Source organism: Cuculus canorus, chromosome Z, assembly GCF_017976375.1.
Source record: "Cuculus canorus isolate bCucCan1 chromosome Z, bCucCan1.pri, whole genome shotgun sequence".
NCBI classification, from domain to species: domain Eukaryota; kingdom Metazoa; phylum Chordata; class Aves; order Cuculiformes; family Cuculidae; genus Cuculus; species Cuculus canorus.
This window is the reverse complement of record NC_071441.1, coordinates 19,341,613-19,355,342: the sequence shown is the minus strand read 5'-3', so window position 1 is coordinate 19,355,342 and position 13,730 is coordinate 19,341,613. Positions and strand designations below refer to the sequence as shown.

Genomic DNA, 13,730 nt, shown 5'->3' with positions numbered 1-13,730 from the left:
TGGAGAGAGTTCCACAGAGGGCCATGAAGATAAGGCACTGGAGCATCTCTCTTGAGAGGAAAGGCTGAGAGATCTGAGCCTGTTTAGGCTGGAAAGGGGAAGACCGAGAGGAGATCTTATCAACGCTCATAAATATCTAAAGGGTAGATGTCAAGAGGATTAGGCCATAGTCTTTTCAATGGTGTGCCACGACTGGACAAGAGGAAATGGGCACAAACTTAAACACATAAGTTCCACCTGAACATCAGGAAAAACTTCTTTACTGTTAGAGTGACAGAGCCCTCAAACAGGCCACCCAGGGAGGTTGTGGTGTCTCCTCTAGAGGTATTCAAAATCTGCCTGGATGCAATTCTGTGAAACCTACTCTAGGTGAACCTGCTTTAGCAGGAGGATTGGACTAGATGATCTCCAGAGGTCCCTTTCAACCCCTACCATTCTGTGATTCAGTATGGTACGGTGATTCTTTCTATCCAGCCCAGATACTGTTAGCCTTCATTACATACTGCTCGCTCATGTTCAGTTTGCTGTCTACCAAGACCCACAAGTCCTTATCATCAGAGCTACTTCTCAGTCAGTACTACTGCAAGCGGCTCTGCCCTCCCTGGTGCAAGATAACTCTGCATTTATCCTTGTTGCATTTCATGAGGTTCCTGTCAGCCTGTTCCTCCTGCCTGTCCAGGTACCTCTGACTGGCAGCACTATCCCCGAGTTTCCATCAGTTTGGTGTCTCTGCAAACTTGGTGAGAGTACACTGCATTGCCACTGCCACACTGTTCCTTAAGTCAGGTCCCAGAATACACCCTTGCTTGCTATCACTTTCCAGGTAGTCTACAATTCATTAACCACTATCCTCTGTGCCTAAGCATTCAATCTTATCTTTTTATTAAAGACATCTGGTTGCAGCTCAGAATACCCTAATCGAGACATACTATAGGACACAGACAGAAGACCTGCTAGGAGTTGAAGTAAATGTCATCTGCTACTCTCCCCTTGGCCACAGATCTAATCATAAAATGCAGCCAGATTTGCAAGGCATGATTTGCTCTTAGAAAAAAGTCCACTCCAGCTACTCCAAATCATTTTCCTTCACATGGCCAGCACTTTCCAAGAGGACTGCTCCATGGTCTTCCTCTGACTGAAATAAGGATGACTGGTCTTCTTTGAAGATGGATGCAACACCTGCCCCTTTACAATTGCCAGGAATCTTCCTGATCTTCATAACTTTTAGATGTAGTACAAAGAAGCATCACTGCAGCCTTAGTCAGTTCCCTTAGAATACTTGGATGCAATCCATCTGGTTCTGTGGACTTGTATTGGTCAAGTTCTTACAAGCACTCCTTGACTCAGGCCTCCTTCACTGCTGAGGACTCTCTTTGAATGCTTCCACTAGGCAAAGGTACTGGACACAGCTTGTCAGTGAAGACTAAGACAACGATGACAGTGTCTGTTAATACTGAATCATCTGTTTTTTTGACCAATAGATACATATTTTCTTTGCTCAGCCTTCTACTGACAAAGCAGGGGCAAAAGCTTCCTGCATTGTCCTTGATGTCTCTTGTGTCAAATCTCAATGACCTTTGGTTGTCACATCCTTACATGCTCAAAATTCCTCATTGACCTTTTGCACTGGAGCTAAGTCATGAGCTTCCCATTCAGTCTTGCTAGCCTCCCAATACACCTATTAGTTTCTTGAGTATGAGGAAGAACTGTCTTTGCATTTGTTGGAGACTGTCCATAAGCACCTAGAGTGCACTGAAGATAATTTCTTAATCCAGCTAACAGACATCCCCACCCAAGCAGATGAAATACCGGATCTGATGATCACCAATATAAGCGAGGTCATCAGTGACATCAAGATAGGAGGCAGCCTGAGCTTCATCAATGACATACGCAGTGAGATGGAGAGCACCCTCAGCAAGTTTGCAGATGACACCAAGCTGAGCGGTTCAGTTGCCACACCAGAAGGATGGGATGTCATCCAGAGGGACCTGGAAAGTCCAGAGGAGGGTTAAAAAGATGATCAGAGGGGTAGAGCACCTCCCATATGAGGACAGGCTGAGAGTCAGGCTTTTTCAGCCTGGAGAAGAGAAGAATCCAAGGAGACCTTATAGTGACCTTCCAGTACCTAAAGGGGACCTACAAGAGAGCTGGGGAGGGACTTTTTACAAAGGCTTGTAGTGATAGCACTAGGGGCAATGGCGTTAAACTGGAGAGGGGAAGATATAGACTAGTCATAAAGAGGAAATTCTTCATGATGAGGTTGTTGAGGCACTGTCACAGGTTGCACAGGGAAGCCATGGATACCCCATCCCTGGAGATGTTCAAGGCCAGGTTGGATGAGGCCTTGAGCAGCCTGATCCAGTGGGATGTGACCCTTCCCGTGGCATGGGGGATGGAACTGGATGATCTTTAAGGTCCCTTCCAACTCAAACCATTTTATGATTCTATGATCTGTCAGCTCTTCTAAGTTGTTTTCCCCTTCACAGTTACATCTTACGGGATCCCATTAACAGCTCCTTGTATGTGACTGAAGTCTGATCTACTAAACTTCTGAGTCTATGCTCTGCTACTCTCCTTTCTCAGTTCCATCAGGATCTTGGTTTTTCATATTTTACATTCACTATAGCCAAGTCTACCAGTGATCATCTGATCCCCAAACAACTGTTGATCAGCAGATCGAGCCGTTCACCTATCCAATACCTGTATTAAGAAGTTATCCACGACATCCTCCAGAGAGCTTGAGAGAGAAGCTACTCCTGTTCAAGTGTTATACAGCCAGAGGATGTCAAGGAATTTGAGTCCTGCATGAAAATCAGTGCCTGTGATTCAGAGACTTTTAAAGAAGGCTTTGTCCTCTTCCTCACCCGGATCGGGTGAATTATCATCACAATGTTACCCTTTTTGATCTCATCCATACTCATCCTCAAGCTCTGAACCAGACTGTTGTCATCCCACTGATGAGCTCCCTACATCCAAACTTCTTCACATCATGGCAGCCCTGCTCTCTTTATTTTTGCCTTTCCTGAGAAGTTTGTATCAATCCACCTCTCAACTCCCTCCATTCTGGGAAACCAAACCGAAATACCCCATCAGTTTCTCCATACTGCCAATTAAGAACAGGCAATGTGCAGCGAAATGCCACAAAGAACAAATACATGCATTTTTACACTCTCTCTTTAAGAACCAGGAAGAGATTCAATATCAAGAGATAAAATATTTCTTCCATGTAAGACGGGTAAGCAATCCTAAAACTGTAATCCGCCCACTCCTCTCTGCACAATGGAATCTCTCGCAGATTCATCCTCTTTAAAGCAGGAACACAAAGTGTTCAGGAAAACAAAGCTCATAGAGGAATAGCAATGGCCTGCGCAGTAGCTGGCCTGCACAACTATTCATGGAATGTTTGTTAAAGAGAAATCTTTGTCCAAGGGGAAAGGGAGAGAGAGGAAACACGAAAAGAGTATTTCAAGTCAGATAAGTACCCCACAAAATGCACTCTTCATTTCTTCTAATCTTGCTGGTTTTGATTTCATAGGTGCTGAACTAAAGTACGGTCTCATTTGTGACCTCGGTGGAGAAGACAATTACCACAGCAAGTGGTTAAAGGATTCGCTCTCTTCATGCCCTCTTCCTGTACTATTCTCAGTCACATACTGTCCTTCTGTCTCTCACATTTCACTGAAAAAACCACGTCCTAGACAAAAATCTTTCTCCAGTCCCACTACCTGACAGTGCATTCCAGTATCTTCTGGGCGGTGTGTCCTGCATCCCAGACTCCTTCTTTGTGTAAAAGGAGGCACTATATGCTACTCAAAATTTGTCTCTTTTAATAATATTCTGTCCTCATGTCTACTGTATCTTTTAATGAGTTTTTCAAGAATGAAATCACAACTGAATCAATATCAAAAACCTAATCTGGCATTTAAAAATAGTTTGATTTCCAGTGAACTTCACTTCTTGTATTCAAAGAGATCATCACTTTCACCCCACCACCACCCCACCAAAACATGAGTTCTTTAGTCCAACAGGATAATTAAGTGGGACTCAAAATGCTCTTCATGTTGTTAGTGTCGTTCCTGTTATGGATTGTGAGATTATTACCTAAGGCTGTGTATCACAAAAAAGAGCCATCGCTAGCTGAAAAGCAGTTTACAGAAGTGCTTAAGAAGTTCTAGGCATCACACCTACAGAATCATCATGAAAAATCCCAGCAGGCTTCTTGGACAAACAGAATTTATCTTCATTTGAAACAGCTGTGTTGATTCAAAACGAAGTCTGTTCTTGAAAGTAGGTGACCAGCTCCACTGAAGTAATAAGGAAAAAAGGAAAGAGGGAGACAAATTCACCCTTTCAGAAGTCTTGTTGCCTACAGAAATATGCCATTTTTATGTCTGTGCAAGAAAGCTGCAAGCAAGTTCTTCAGCAATTAGAATTCTTCTTATTAGGATACTGCAGATATAGCTATTTTGAAAAAACAGTTCCAAGTAAATATTGTTAATATTCAACTTATCAGCAAAACAATGTCTTCCCACATCAACCAGCAACAGTCAAAGACATTACATTAATACAAACTGGGAAGTTATTTTGGGTAGAAAATTACACCACAAAAGTATATAAGCATTAGTAAAGGATAAACCACATAGACAGAAATTCCAGACCTAAGGAAGAAACAACAGTATGAGAACTACACTAGTGGGCACTAACAAAATCTGACAAAAACAACTGTGATGTGTTGATTATCACAATGCATACTGACATAGATAAGAAGTACGGTACTGTTATTTTCCTAAGTGTCAAAACAAGGTACAAATGCCAGTAACTTTTTTTTGACCAACTAGATAGAAATCCACAGAAGCATAAGAATTCTTCAAATCATCCCAAATAATGTGCAAGACTCATTTAACTGTTAGTTCACTGTTCTGTAATGTGTTTAAATTCGGTACCTTTGCAAAGCTATAAAACCAAGTATTATTATGTATGACTTCAAAATTCAGACATGATTATGAGTCTGAATTATATTATAATTATAATTATTAATATTATTATATTATATTATAATATAATTAGATTATATTTCCATAATATAAATGGAAAAATACGTTCAGAAGTAGTAAAAGAAGCAGCTAAAAGTAAAATCTACACTGGCAGTATGAAGGCCACAAATACAAGAAGTCTAAAAGAAGAAAAACAGGAAAGTAGTCTACAAAAAAAAAAAGGCACTGAGATTGCATCCAGATGAGGAAGGTAAGTCAGGTTACATAGAAAAACATAATAATCTTATTTTAAAATAGAGCTGGACTTGAAAACAAAACACTCCTTCCTTTTTAGGAGCAGGAAGCCTCACAAAGAAATGTGCAGAACTAAAAAAAAAGATAATTACAAAACTGAAAATTTAGGACCATTTCTATTACTTTCCACCACCACTGCTTGTGTAAAGGCCCCAAATTTGTTAAATATTCACTTCATCAAAGAGTTACAAAATCTGCACAGTGAACAGACTTTTTTCTGATATTCTTGTACAACTCCAAAGGCTAAAACAAAATATAAGTCCTGGTATGAACAGAGTCCTTGCTATATACAAACTTTCAAAGGCTGCCTGAAGAAAAGAAAGAGCTTATTTTGTCTCAGTCTTCAGATCCAGGACAAGAAAACGCAAAGCACCATTTGAATTAGTTTGGTTTGATTTGGTGTGGTAATTGAATCACTGTCAGCAGTTCCAATGTTAAAACAAATAGTCAATACTTTGCCTTGCCATTACCCACCAGTAACAGGCATCCTAATAGTGCTGTTTCCCTGGTATTTGTAGCTGACACAGTAAGTCCGGTTTGGAAAGGTTTCATACATCCGGCAATTACAAACTGCAGTTGCAATGCAAACACAGTATAAATGAGAATTAATATGAGCTCAATTCTTCTGTATAAGGATATCTTTCTCCCCTGCTTCGTGTCACTCCTCTCTTTACTAATATTCTTTAAGCTGTACCTGCTTCCTGAAAGATGAACTAACACAGACAGGCTGTACAGGACATTTCTTCTAGGTTATGATTGAGACATGAGTAAAAGTAATACCTAACACACGTGTCAACAGATAGAGCAAAAAACAGTATCCATCACATGTTCTACCAGCTCCACAAAATTACCACCAACAGTATGTGTTATTTCCTGTCATTGCGCCAACAATGCCCACTTTTTGTCAAAACCGGTCAAGATGAATAAAACACTCAACTACTGCATACAGAGCTGTTTCATATAACGCCTCTTTGACATGATACCAGAAAGGGAAAAAAGTCCAAATCATGAATATATCTGAAGCAGCCCTAAGAATTCTGCCTCCCTTTACTGCCTAAAGTTGTTCTTAAGTAGTACATCAATAATTAGTCATTAACATACAATCAAACTAATCACTAACATATACTCATGAAGTATTCAAAATAGATGTCACCTTTATTAAAAAAATTAACTAATGCTAATATTACAGTAAGAACTCATTATAAAACATCAATAATATATTGATTTTAGAACATATAGTCTACTAGAATACAATGAACATTATATTCTTATAGACTAAAATAATTGTAAGTTATACTTTAATTATAAACAAAATCATTAATATTTCAAATTACATGTATTTATATTAGTATATCAATATATATTAATAAACATTGAAACATTAAGATTGATTTTTATTTTGCAGATCACAAGTTTATGAGTATTAGTAAATTTATGTTGTATTTTTAGGGCTAACTAAAAGGAATAACTTTGGTAGCACAGGTGGTACAGAATTACTTCTTGATAAATTTCAGAAATAGCAGTGCCCAGATAAACTTGTTTTCTATGAACTAGCTGATTACTGCATATAAAATCTATCAACATGTAAGTGACGCCTAAATTCTTAATCGCAAAGACAATTCACTGAAATAAGACACCATCTTAGAATAAGACATTTGTAAACTGTTTTTTACTTGTGGTAATTGCCACAGTACCCACAGTATTTGAAGTTACCAGTCTCAAACTTGAAGCATAACTAACAGCTTATTCAGATTTTAAAAAGACTACCTTAGAGTTCTGTATTCTTATAGGTTACAGAATTTTTAACTAACTACCAGGTGACTGCTTTTCCAATATAAAACATATTTTGAATATCATATTCTAACAAATAGAAAAGTTCTGCAAGCATCTACACAGGTAACAGTTCTAAATCATATTATCAACAGAAATTTTAATTTCATATAAACTGATACCTAGATAGTTCTGTTTGTAGAAGTTCATGAAGTCCATTTCCGATTCACCAAATGCTATACAAATATTAAGAGCATGACAATGAAAATCTTCACCTGTCTAGACTGCTCTCCGTTTCTTAACCTTTTCTCCCTTCCAAGTTAAAAATTCAAACTACGTACTTAATTTCTTCTTGCTTTATGTTTGAAAGGTTTTTTCCTTTGCCTACAAAACAAGTCCATATGCCTGCTCTACCTAATACAAGACAACCATAATGCACTGAGATTGTCAAATAAAACTGCAGTTATTCTAAAATTAAAAACTATCCACAAAACAGACCTTCAGTTACATTTACTTCATTTACTTGCATGAATTAACAAGTCAATATCTTCAAAGTCTTCTCCTGCTTCCCAGTACTAGGTATGATTGCATTTCATTTTATTATTCTTTTATACAAAGTATTTAATTGCACTTGATCATAAATCTTCAGTGTGATCTTTCAATTACTCATATCCTACACTAAGTCCTCCTACAGATACAACAATTCTCCTTTCTTATAAGGAAAACTACACAAGTATGCAAACAGTCCAATTAATTTTAAGGAATATACTCCCAGAATAGTGATACTACTCACTATGTAAGCATATGATGTGCCAACATTAATCGTTTTAAGTAAAAAGAAATTTAATTTTAGTTCCAGTTTAATTTTAAAATCAGTTGCACTCCTAGTATCTAAGTACATATACATTATCCTCTTCTGAAAAGATGGAGGTGGCAAATTGGATCCATTTGCTTTTAGTTATTTTGTAACAGAAAAGGATAATATTAAAATAATGAAGAAAGCTAATGAGATGCAGGAGGAAGGTCACAGTGAATCCCTCAAGGAGATTGCCCATAGAAACTGGTCATCTGTTTATCCATAAGAAGGCAATTACACAGCTCACTGACAGTAATGTACGGATTTTCGTAGAAAACTCTGTTCCTAAAGAACTATACACCAATTTTCAAATGGAATAGGAAAACAAAGCCAAGGTACTCAGGTAAGTTCTACCAGATGAAAATTCCTAAACCCTGCAAGCCGCAGTTCCACATTTTAATTACAAGAAGTTGTAATATCCACATAAAGTTTTATTCTTTAAAATGTCTATTAGCCTCTTCAGCAATTACTCAAATTGTCAGAAGATGATTAATACTCAGTGCATAGGGATTCCCAATTACCTCAAAAGTTACTGAAAACAGATTTTTCAGCTTTCAATAGAATTGAACATATGCACAAATTAACATAGACGTAAACACACTGATAATTTGAATCACAGATAATACATGAAACCTTATGGTTGCCTCCAGCAGTCTCTCAGGAAATGTAAAAACTCTCTTAGCTAAGTCTGAACACCATAAAAACATGCATTGTGATTCCATGACACAGCTGTGGAATCAAAGTATAACATTAATTTTAATCTAGTGATGACTAGTAGACAAAAAACCCCAAACAACATACTTTATATGATATGTAGAGATTTTATGAGTTGGTCAAACAAATCTTACCCCAGCAGAATTTTAGCATGAACCTCTTTGTTAGTCCTTGAGATTTCTCTCAAAGAGGTAATTTCTGCATCAAACCAAAATCCTCTTTCTTCTGGAGTCTCAACATTGTAGTTAACCATCACCACATCACCCACTTTCAGTTCACTCCACTTCAGAATGGTCCTTGCTCGTGGTCGAAGATTAATTGTGTCCATTTCTATTATGCCATTTTCTGGGTACCTTGAAAAGTAAAACCAACAACAATTAATGACTAAGACTCCAGCAAAAGCAACTAGTTAAGTGTCGGACAATATTTTTCAAAAGTAAATATTTTTAAATGTGCTTTAGGCATTTAAGGCACATAGTATAAAAATCTGACCTAATAACCTTTTGAAAGTTTAGTTCTCACCACAGACCAGGAATTTGACTAACCTCAGATGGAAAAGACACTGTTCATGAGTTTTCGCTCTCAAAAAAACATTAAATAACTAAGAAAATCTATAAGCACTGGCTGATTTTTTGATTGGAACGCAATAAAGTTCAGGATTCGGCACACTCACAGCCCCAGTTTGCTCCCAGTACAGCCAATATCCCAATTAAAATGACAATGAAAAAATAACAAGGATCAGGACTCATTTTTTCAGCTCAGCTTATTTTTAATTTAGCTTTGCTTTCATGCATTTGTTACACTTTCATTAACTTCAGTAACAACACACTTAAGACCCCTACAGACACTGCATGTATGTGGTCAGCATAGTCGAAGTACATATTCCGTGCACGTTTTAAATAAATAAATAAATAAATAAATAACTACAAAATGTAGTGAGAAATAGAACTAAGACTCTCAATGAGATACATGAACTGAAACATTGCAAAATTTCCTCCATTTAAATGAAAAAGCAAAAAAATCTAGAAAAGATATATGTGGAAATCATTCCTTCTCTTGACAACACACTTCTCTTGGCACGATGTATTAGGAAATGTAATATTAAAGGAAATAAATGGCTCACTGAATCATAATTAAGAAATTTTGGTTGATTTTTCACTGAATCTTGGTGACTTTTTACACAGCATTTTCACATCATATTACCCACAAATTCCTAGGGTTTATAAGATATTGCTTTCTTCCTTCCGTGTTAGTGTAAGCCATTGCAGCACATATACAAAAGTCAGAGTAAAGAATAACTTCTGAAAAGCTCCAATTCCTTTGCAAGTTGAAAAGGATTAATTTAGCAGAATTAAGATAGCAACATTTGACAGCATTACAACTAAAATCCCAGTGCAAGCTTTTAAGATTTGAGATGTTAACTTTTAACACCACAGACATCCTAAATCCACTGTATTAGGCAATTATTCAATTATATTAAGAGCCTGAATAGCTAGCACATGTGCTGGAAAAATAGGACAATATGGACATGAAGAAAATACTGCTTGAAGAAAAAGAAATGGTCTGTTCCAAAAAGTTAAGAGTAAGATGCTAGACCAAAACAGTGAAGTTCCTTTCTGACACTGTGTGTAAACAAAGAATCTTCAATCATTTAGGTACTTGTTCATAAGGTCACAGTACAAATATATTAGAGAAAATGAAAATAAGTCTACTGCCTACAAACAAGTGCTATTAAAACTATTAATTTTTCCTCCTTAACAAGCATTGCTAAAGATAATACATCTTAAATTTATTTCCATCATGCAATTATTGGTACTTTAGCAAGAGCATTCATGCTTTGTAGTTAAAACACCTTTATCAAACAGCACTGTTAAATCACAATGGCAAAATTCTACTCCTACTAATAAAACTACGGCTCTGTCACTTTCCAACATGCCTATCAGTGAACAAGATCTTTTGAAGCTGTTTGGAAAATCTCAGAGTGTAACTCTTTAACAGTACTACATAAAAAAATACTAAAATTACTGTCATTAACACCATGAGGCTCTGATAAACCATAGATTAAAATCCAGATCTCTACTCCTAAACAACTGATTGAAAGCCCACTGATGTAATTGGAGACATTTAAACGAGGTTGATTTTGCTTGGCTTTACACCTTCCATTTCATCTAACACATCAGTTTGTTACTTAAGATAACGCAGGAGGTAAGGCTAGAACTGGCATTCTATCTCCAGGCATTTCTTTGTCCTCTACCATGCAGATATCTAGTTAGTGCCTTAAATTTGTCAGTTGGGTTTTTTTTTTTTGTTTATAGAAACAAAATACTTTGACATAGTTTAGAACTGGCTGTACCTTCTGATAAACCAATGGCCAAGCAAAAAACCTTAAGTATTTAAAGTTAAATCCGAAGAGTGTTTTTCCCCCAACACTTTCAGATTCAAATTACAAAAAATTATATGACCATAACTATATTATACAAAGACAGGTGCTTGGGATCAAGCCATTACGACCGTCACATATGATGTAACTCATGTAACCCCCCACAATTCCTATATTTCTTTTACTTGGTTTTGTTTCCAATTCGTGTGCATTGCAAAGCAAACATTTGTTGTTTTACTTTTATGTGGTACAGCTTTTCCTGAAAAGAACTATTATACAATTCTACTATAATAATTATGAAAGTTATAACTGTAATATCCACAAAAACACTAAGACAGTTTCATCTGCAAGTAATAAGACAAAGCAAGAAGGAACTACAAAGATAACATCTATTTTATTGAGTGCTTATATACTGGCATTGCATTATAGTATAATAGGATGCTGGAATCCTAAGACAGCTATATCTTGAACTCTCAGTCAGTTCCAATCATCTTACAATTAAACCCTTACTAAGGTTTGGAGAAGACACCAAGTAGCACACAGTAGTGTGTGCTTACAGATCAGGAAACTAAAGATGACCGAGAAAAAGGACAGTGCTCATGTGTACAGTGAAACAATCAGTTGAGACGTACATAAGACATCAGTGGGACTGTAAAAATAACCAATACACAAAGAAGTTCCACTGTCACTATCTAAAAAAACAAACCAAGCAAAAAAAAAAAAAAAACACCCAAACTTGTGACTTAACAATAGTTTACATTCACAGAAACTTAGATTTTTCACATCAAAGTTATTATCTTCTAAAAATAAAACTCCTTCAGGTTCTGTTTTTCCTGGGAAACCTTTGAACAAATATTTTTAAATTAATCATTAAGAAATATTCCCCTATCTGCCCAGTTCAGATTTGTGTGATCTTTCCCACCTCTATACAACTCAGAACACAATCTTTCCTACTGGACTGTCGTTGTTAACAATGACTCCAACTCAGTTCCTGAAACTATCTGATGAAAGAAACCAAAGAAGATTGGTTACCTGCATAACTACAGCAAGATCACTTACTAAAAGATACTCTCAAAGTCCCCTCTTACAGACAGAAAGAAACTAACTGCTTTCCAAAGAAAGAAAAAGAAGTCTACATGAGTTTCTCATCTTAGTGGCTGGTCAGAGACCTAAGCTCACAAACTTTGTAAGCTATCTTTTTTCTTCCAAAGAGGTGATATTTTTGATGTCGGAATTCACCTCTCTTGAGGTTCCTGATAGTGAATGCTTCGCTTGCTGCTGTGCCTTCATCCAGAGAAGTGTGTTCTCAGACATTTTTACTTTTACGGACATTAGCGAACACTAGCAGACATCTGTCCACTCACGTATGTCCATAACTGACACTCCAGGAAGGAGAAACAGCATTTGTCACAAGGATTTGAGTTAGGCACAAAGCACACAGAGTCACACTACACGTTAATCACAGAACCACTGTTCCTCATTACACTAAAGCAGAAAGTAAACTTGTGCCCTCAAATGTATCTAACACTACAAGTTACCTGAATAAATATAGAAAAAACACACATATTAGAAAATGCTACTACTTGCATGTTCATTTTCACAAAGTTTAAGAAGTTATTTGTAAAAATCCCGCATTAACTTAAAACCTGATCTTTTCAATAGGCAATAAAAATATTTAAATATAGTATCACAAAATGGGACTACGTGGACTTAAGTAACTAGGTCAAACCACAGAGAACAATTACAATCTTTTAACAAGCCTTAAGAAGGAAAAGAAAAAAACAATTCTGGCAAGCTATAATATAGGACTACTGTTAGACATTAATTTTTACTGAAAGCATTTTCTTATTTATTAAATTACTTTTAAAACCCTAACACTACCCCCAAGTCAAAACAGAAACATTTTCACAGCAGTGTTCTATCTAGACTAGCCTAAGTTCATTACAGTTAAAATGAAGATTAGATGACAATTCAATCTTTAAATTTAGAGCATCTGTAAGTATTTCTTTGGTTTTCCATGTTTTTCATGACATCTGTCTCCTAATACTGGAAATAGCAGACACTGCAACAGTAAGCATTTTCATACTAGTTTAATGAATACCACCCATAATACAATTCATGTTCATTGTTAAGCTCTATTTCCCTGTAATTTGTACTTTCCCTGTAATTTTTCTAACTGTAAATACTAACACTAGCATAGCAAGGATTTCTTATAATTTCCCATCTCTGTAGACAGTTTCTATAGCAAAGAATTATCCATTAAGTCAGAATTCCAGTGTTTCTTGGCTATGGTCAGTATAAAATTCCTAAAAAATTCCTAAAATTCTCAATTACTAAAAAACATATTAGGTCTATGTCAGAATACGCACAAGTCTGCTCAGTTTACTGAGAACTTGCAATATACGCTTTAAGACTCCTCCCATCTGTTACCAAAGCTTGAAGAAATAAAGAAACAAGTCAAGGCTTCCCCACCCCTTCTCCATACCTGTATGGTAAGGAATATTACTGCAGACACGCAATATCTTAAATTTCGAGGGGTTTTCTTGCAATATACAAAGAATCAAAGTACAATTTGTTTTCCCAGTCAAACGCAGAAAATAGTCATTGAATATATATCCAGAAATGAAGGAACAGAAGGGCACAAATAAAAGGAGAAAGGAAATAGAATGAACTCAGAGAAGACATATCTGATTAAGAAAGTAAATATGAATAAAAAACACAT

General features: G+C 36.5%; 1 protein-coding gene across 3 annotated transcripts in view; it reads right to left on the bottom strand.

Moving 5' to 3' along the window:
• The window catches only part of UHRF2 (ubiquitin like with PHD and ring finger domains 2), an 88,028-nt gene that overhangs the window by 47,416 nt on the left and 26,882 nt on the right, over nt 1-13,730 (bottom strand). For all 3 annotated transcript variants that reach the window (XM_054054844.1, XM_054054845.1, XM_009571620.2), the window contains exon 4: nt 8,763-8,981. In XM_054054844.1, the coding sequence (XP_053910819.1) occupies nt 8,763-8,981 (219 nt within the window). The remainder of the gene's footprint in view (nt 1-8,762; nt 8,982-13,730) is intronic.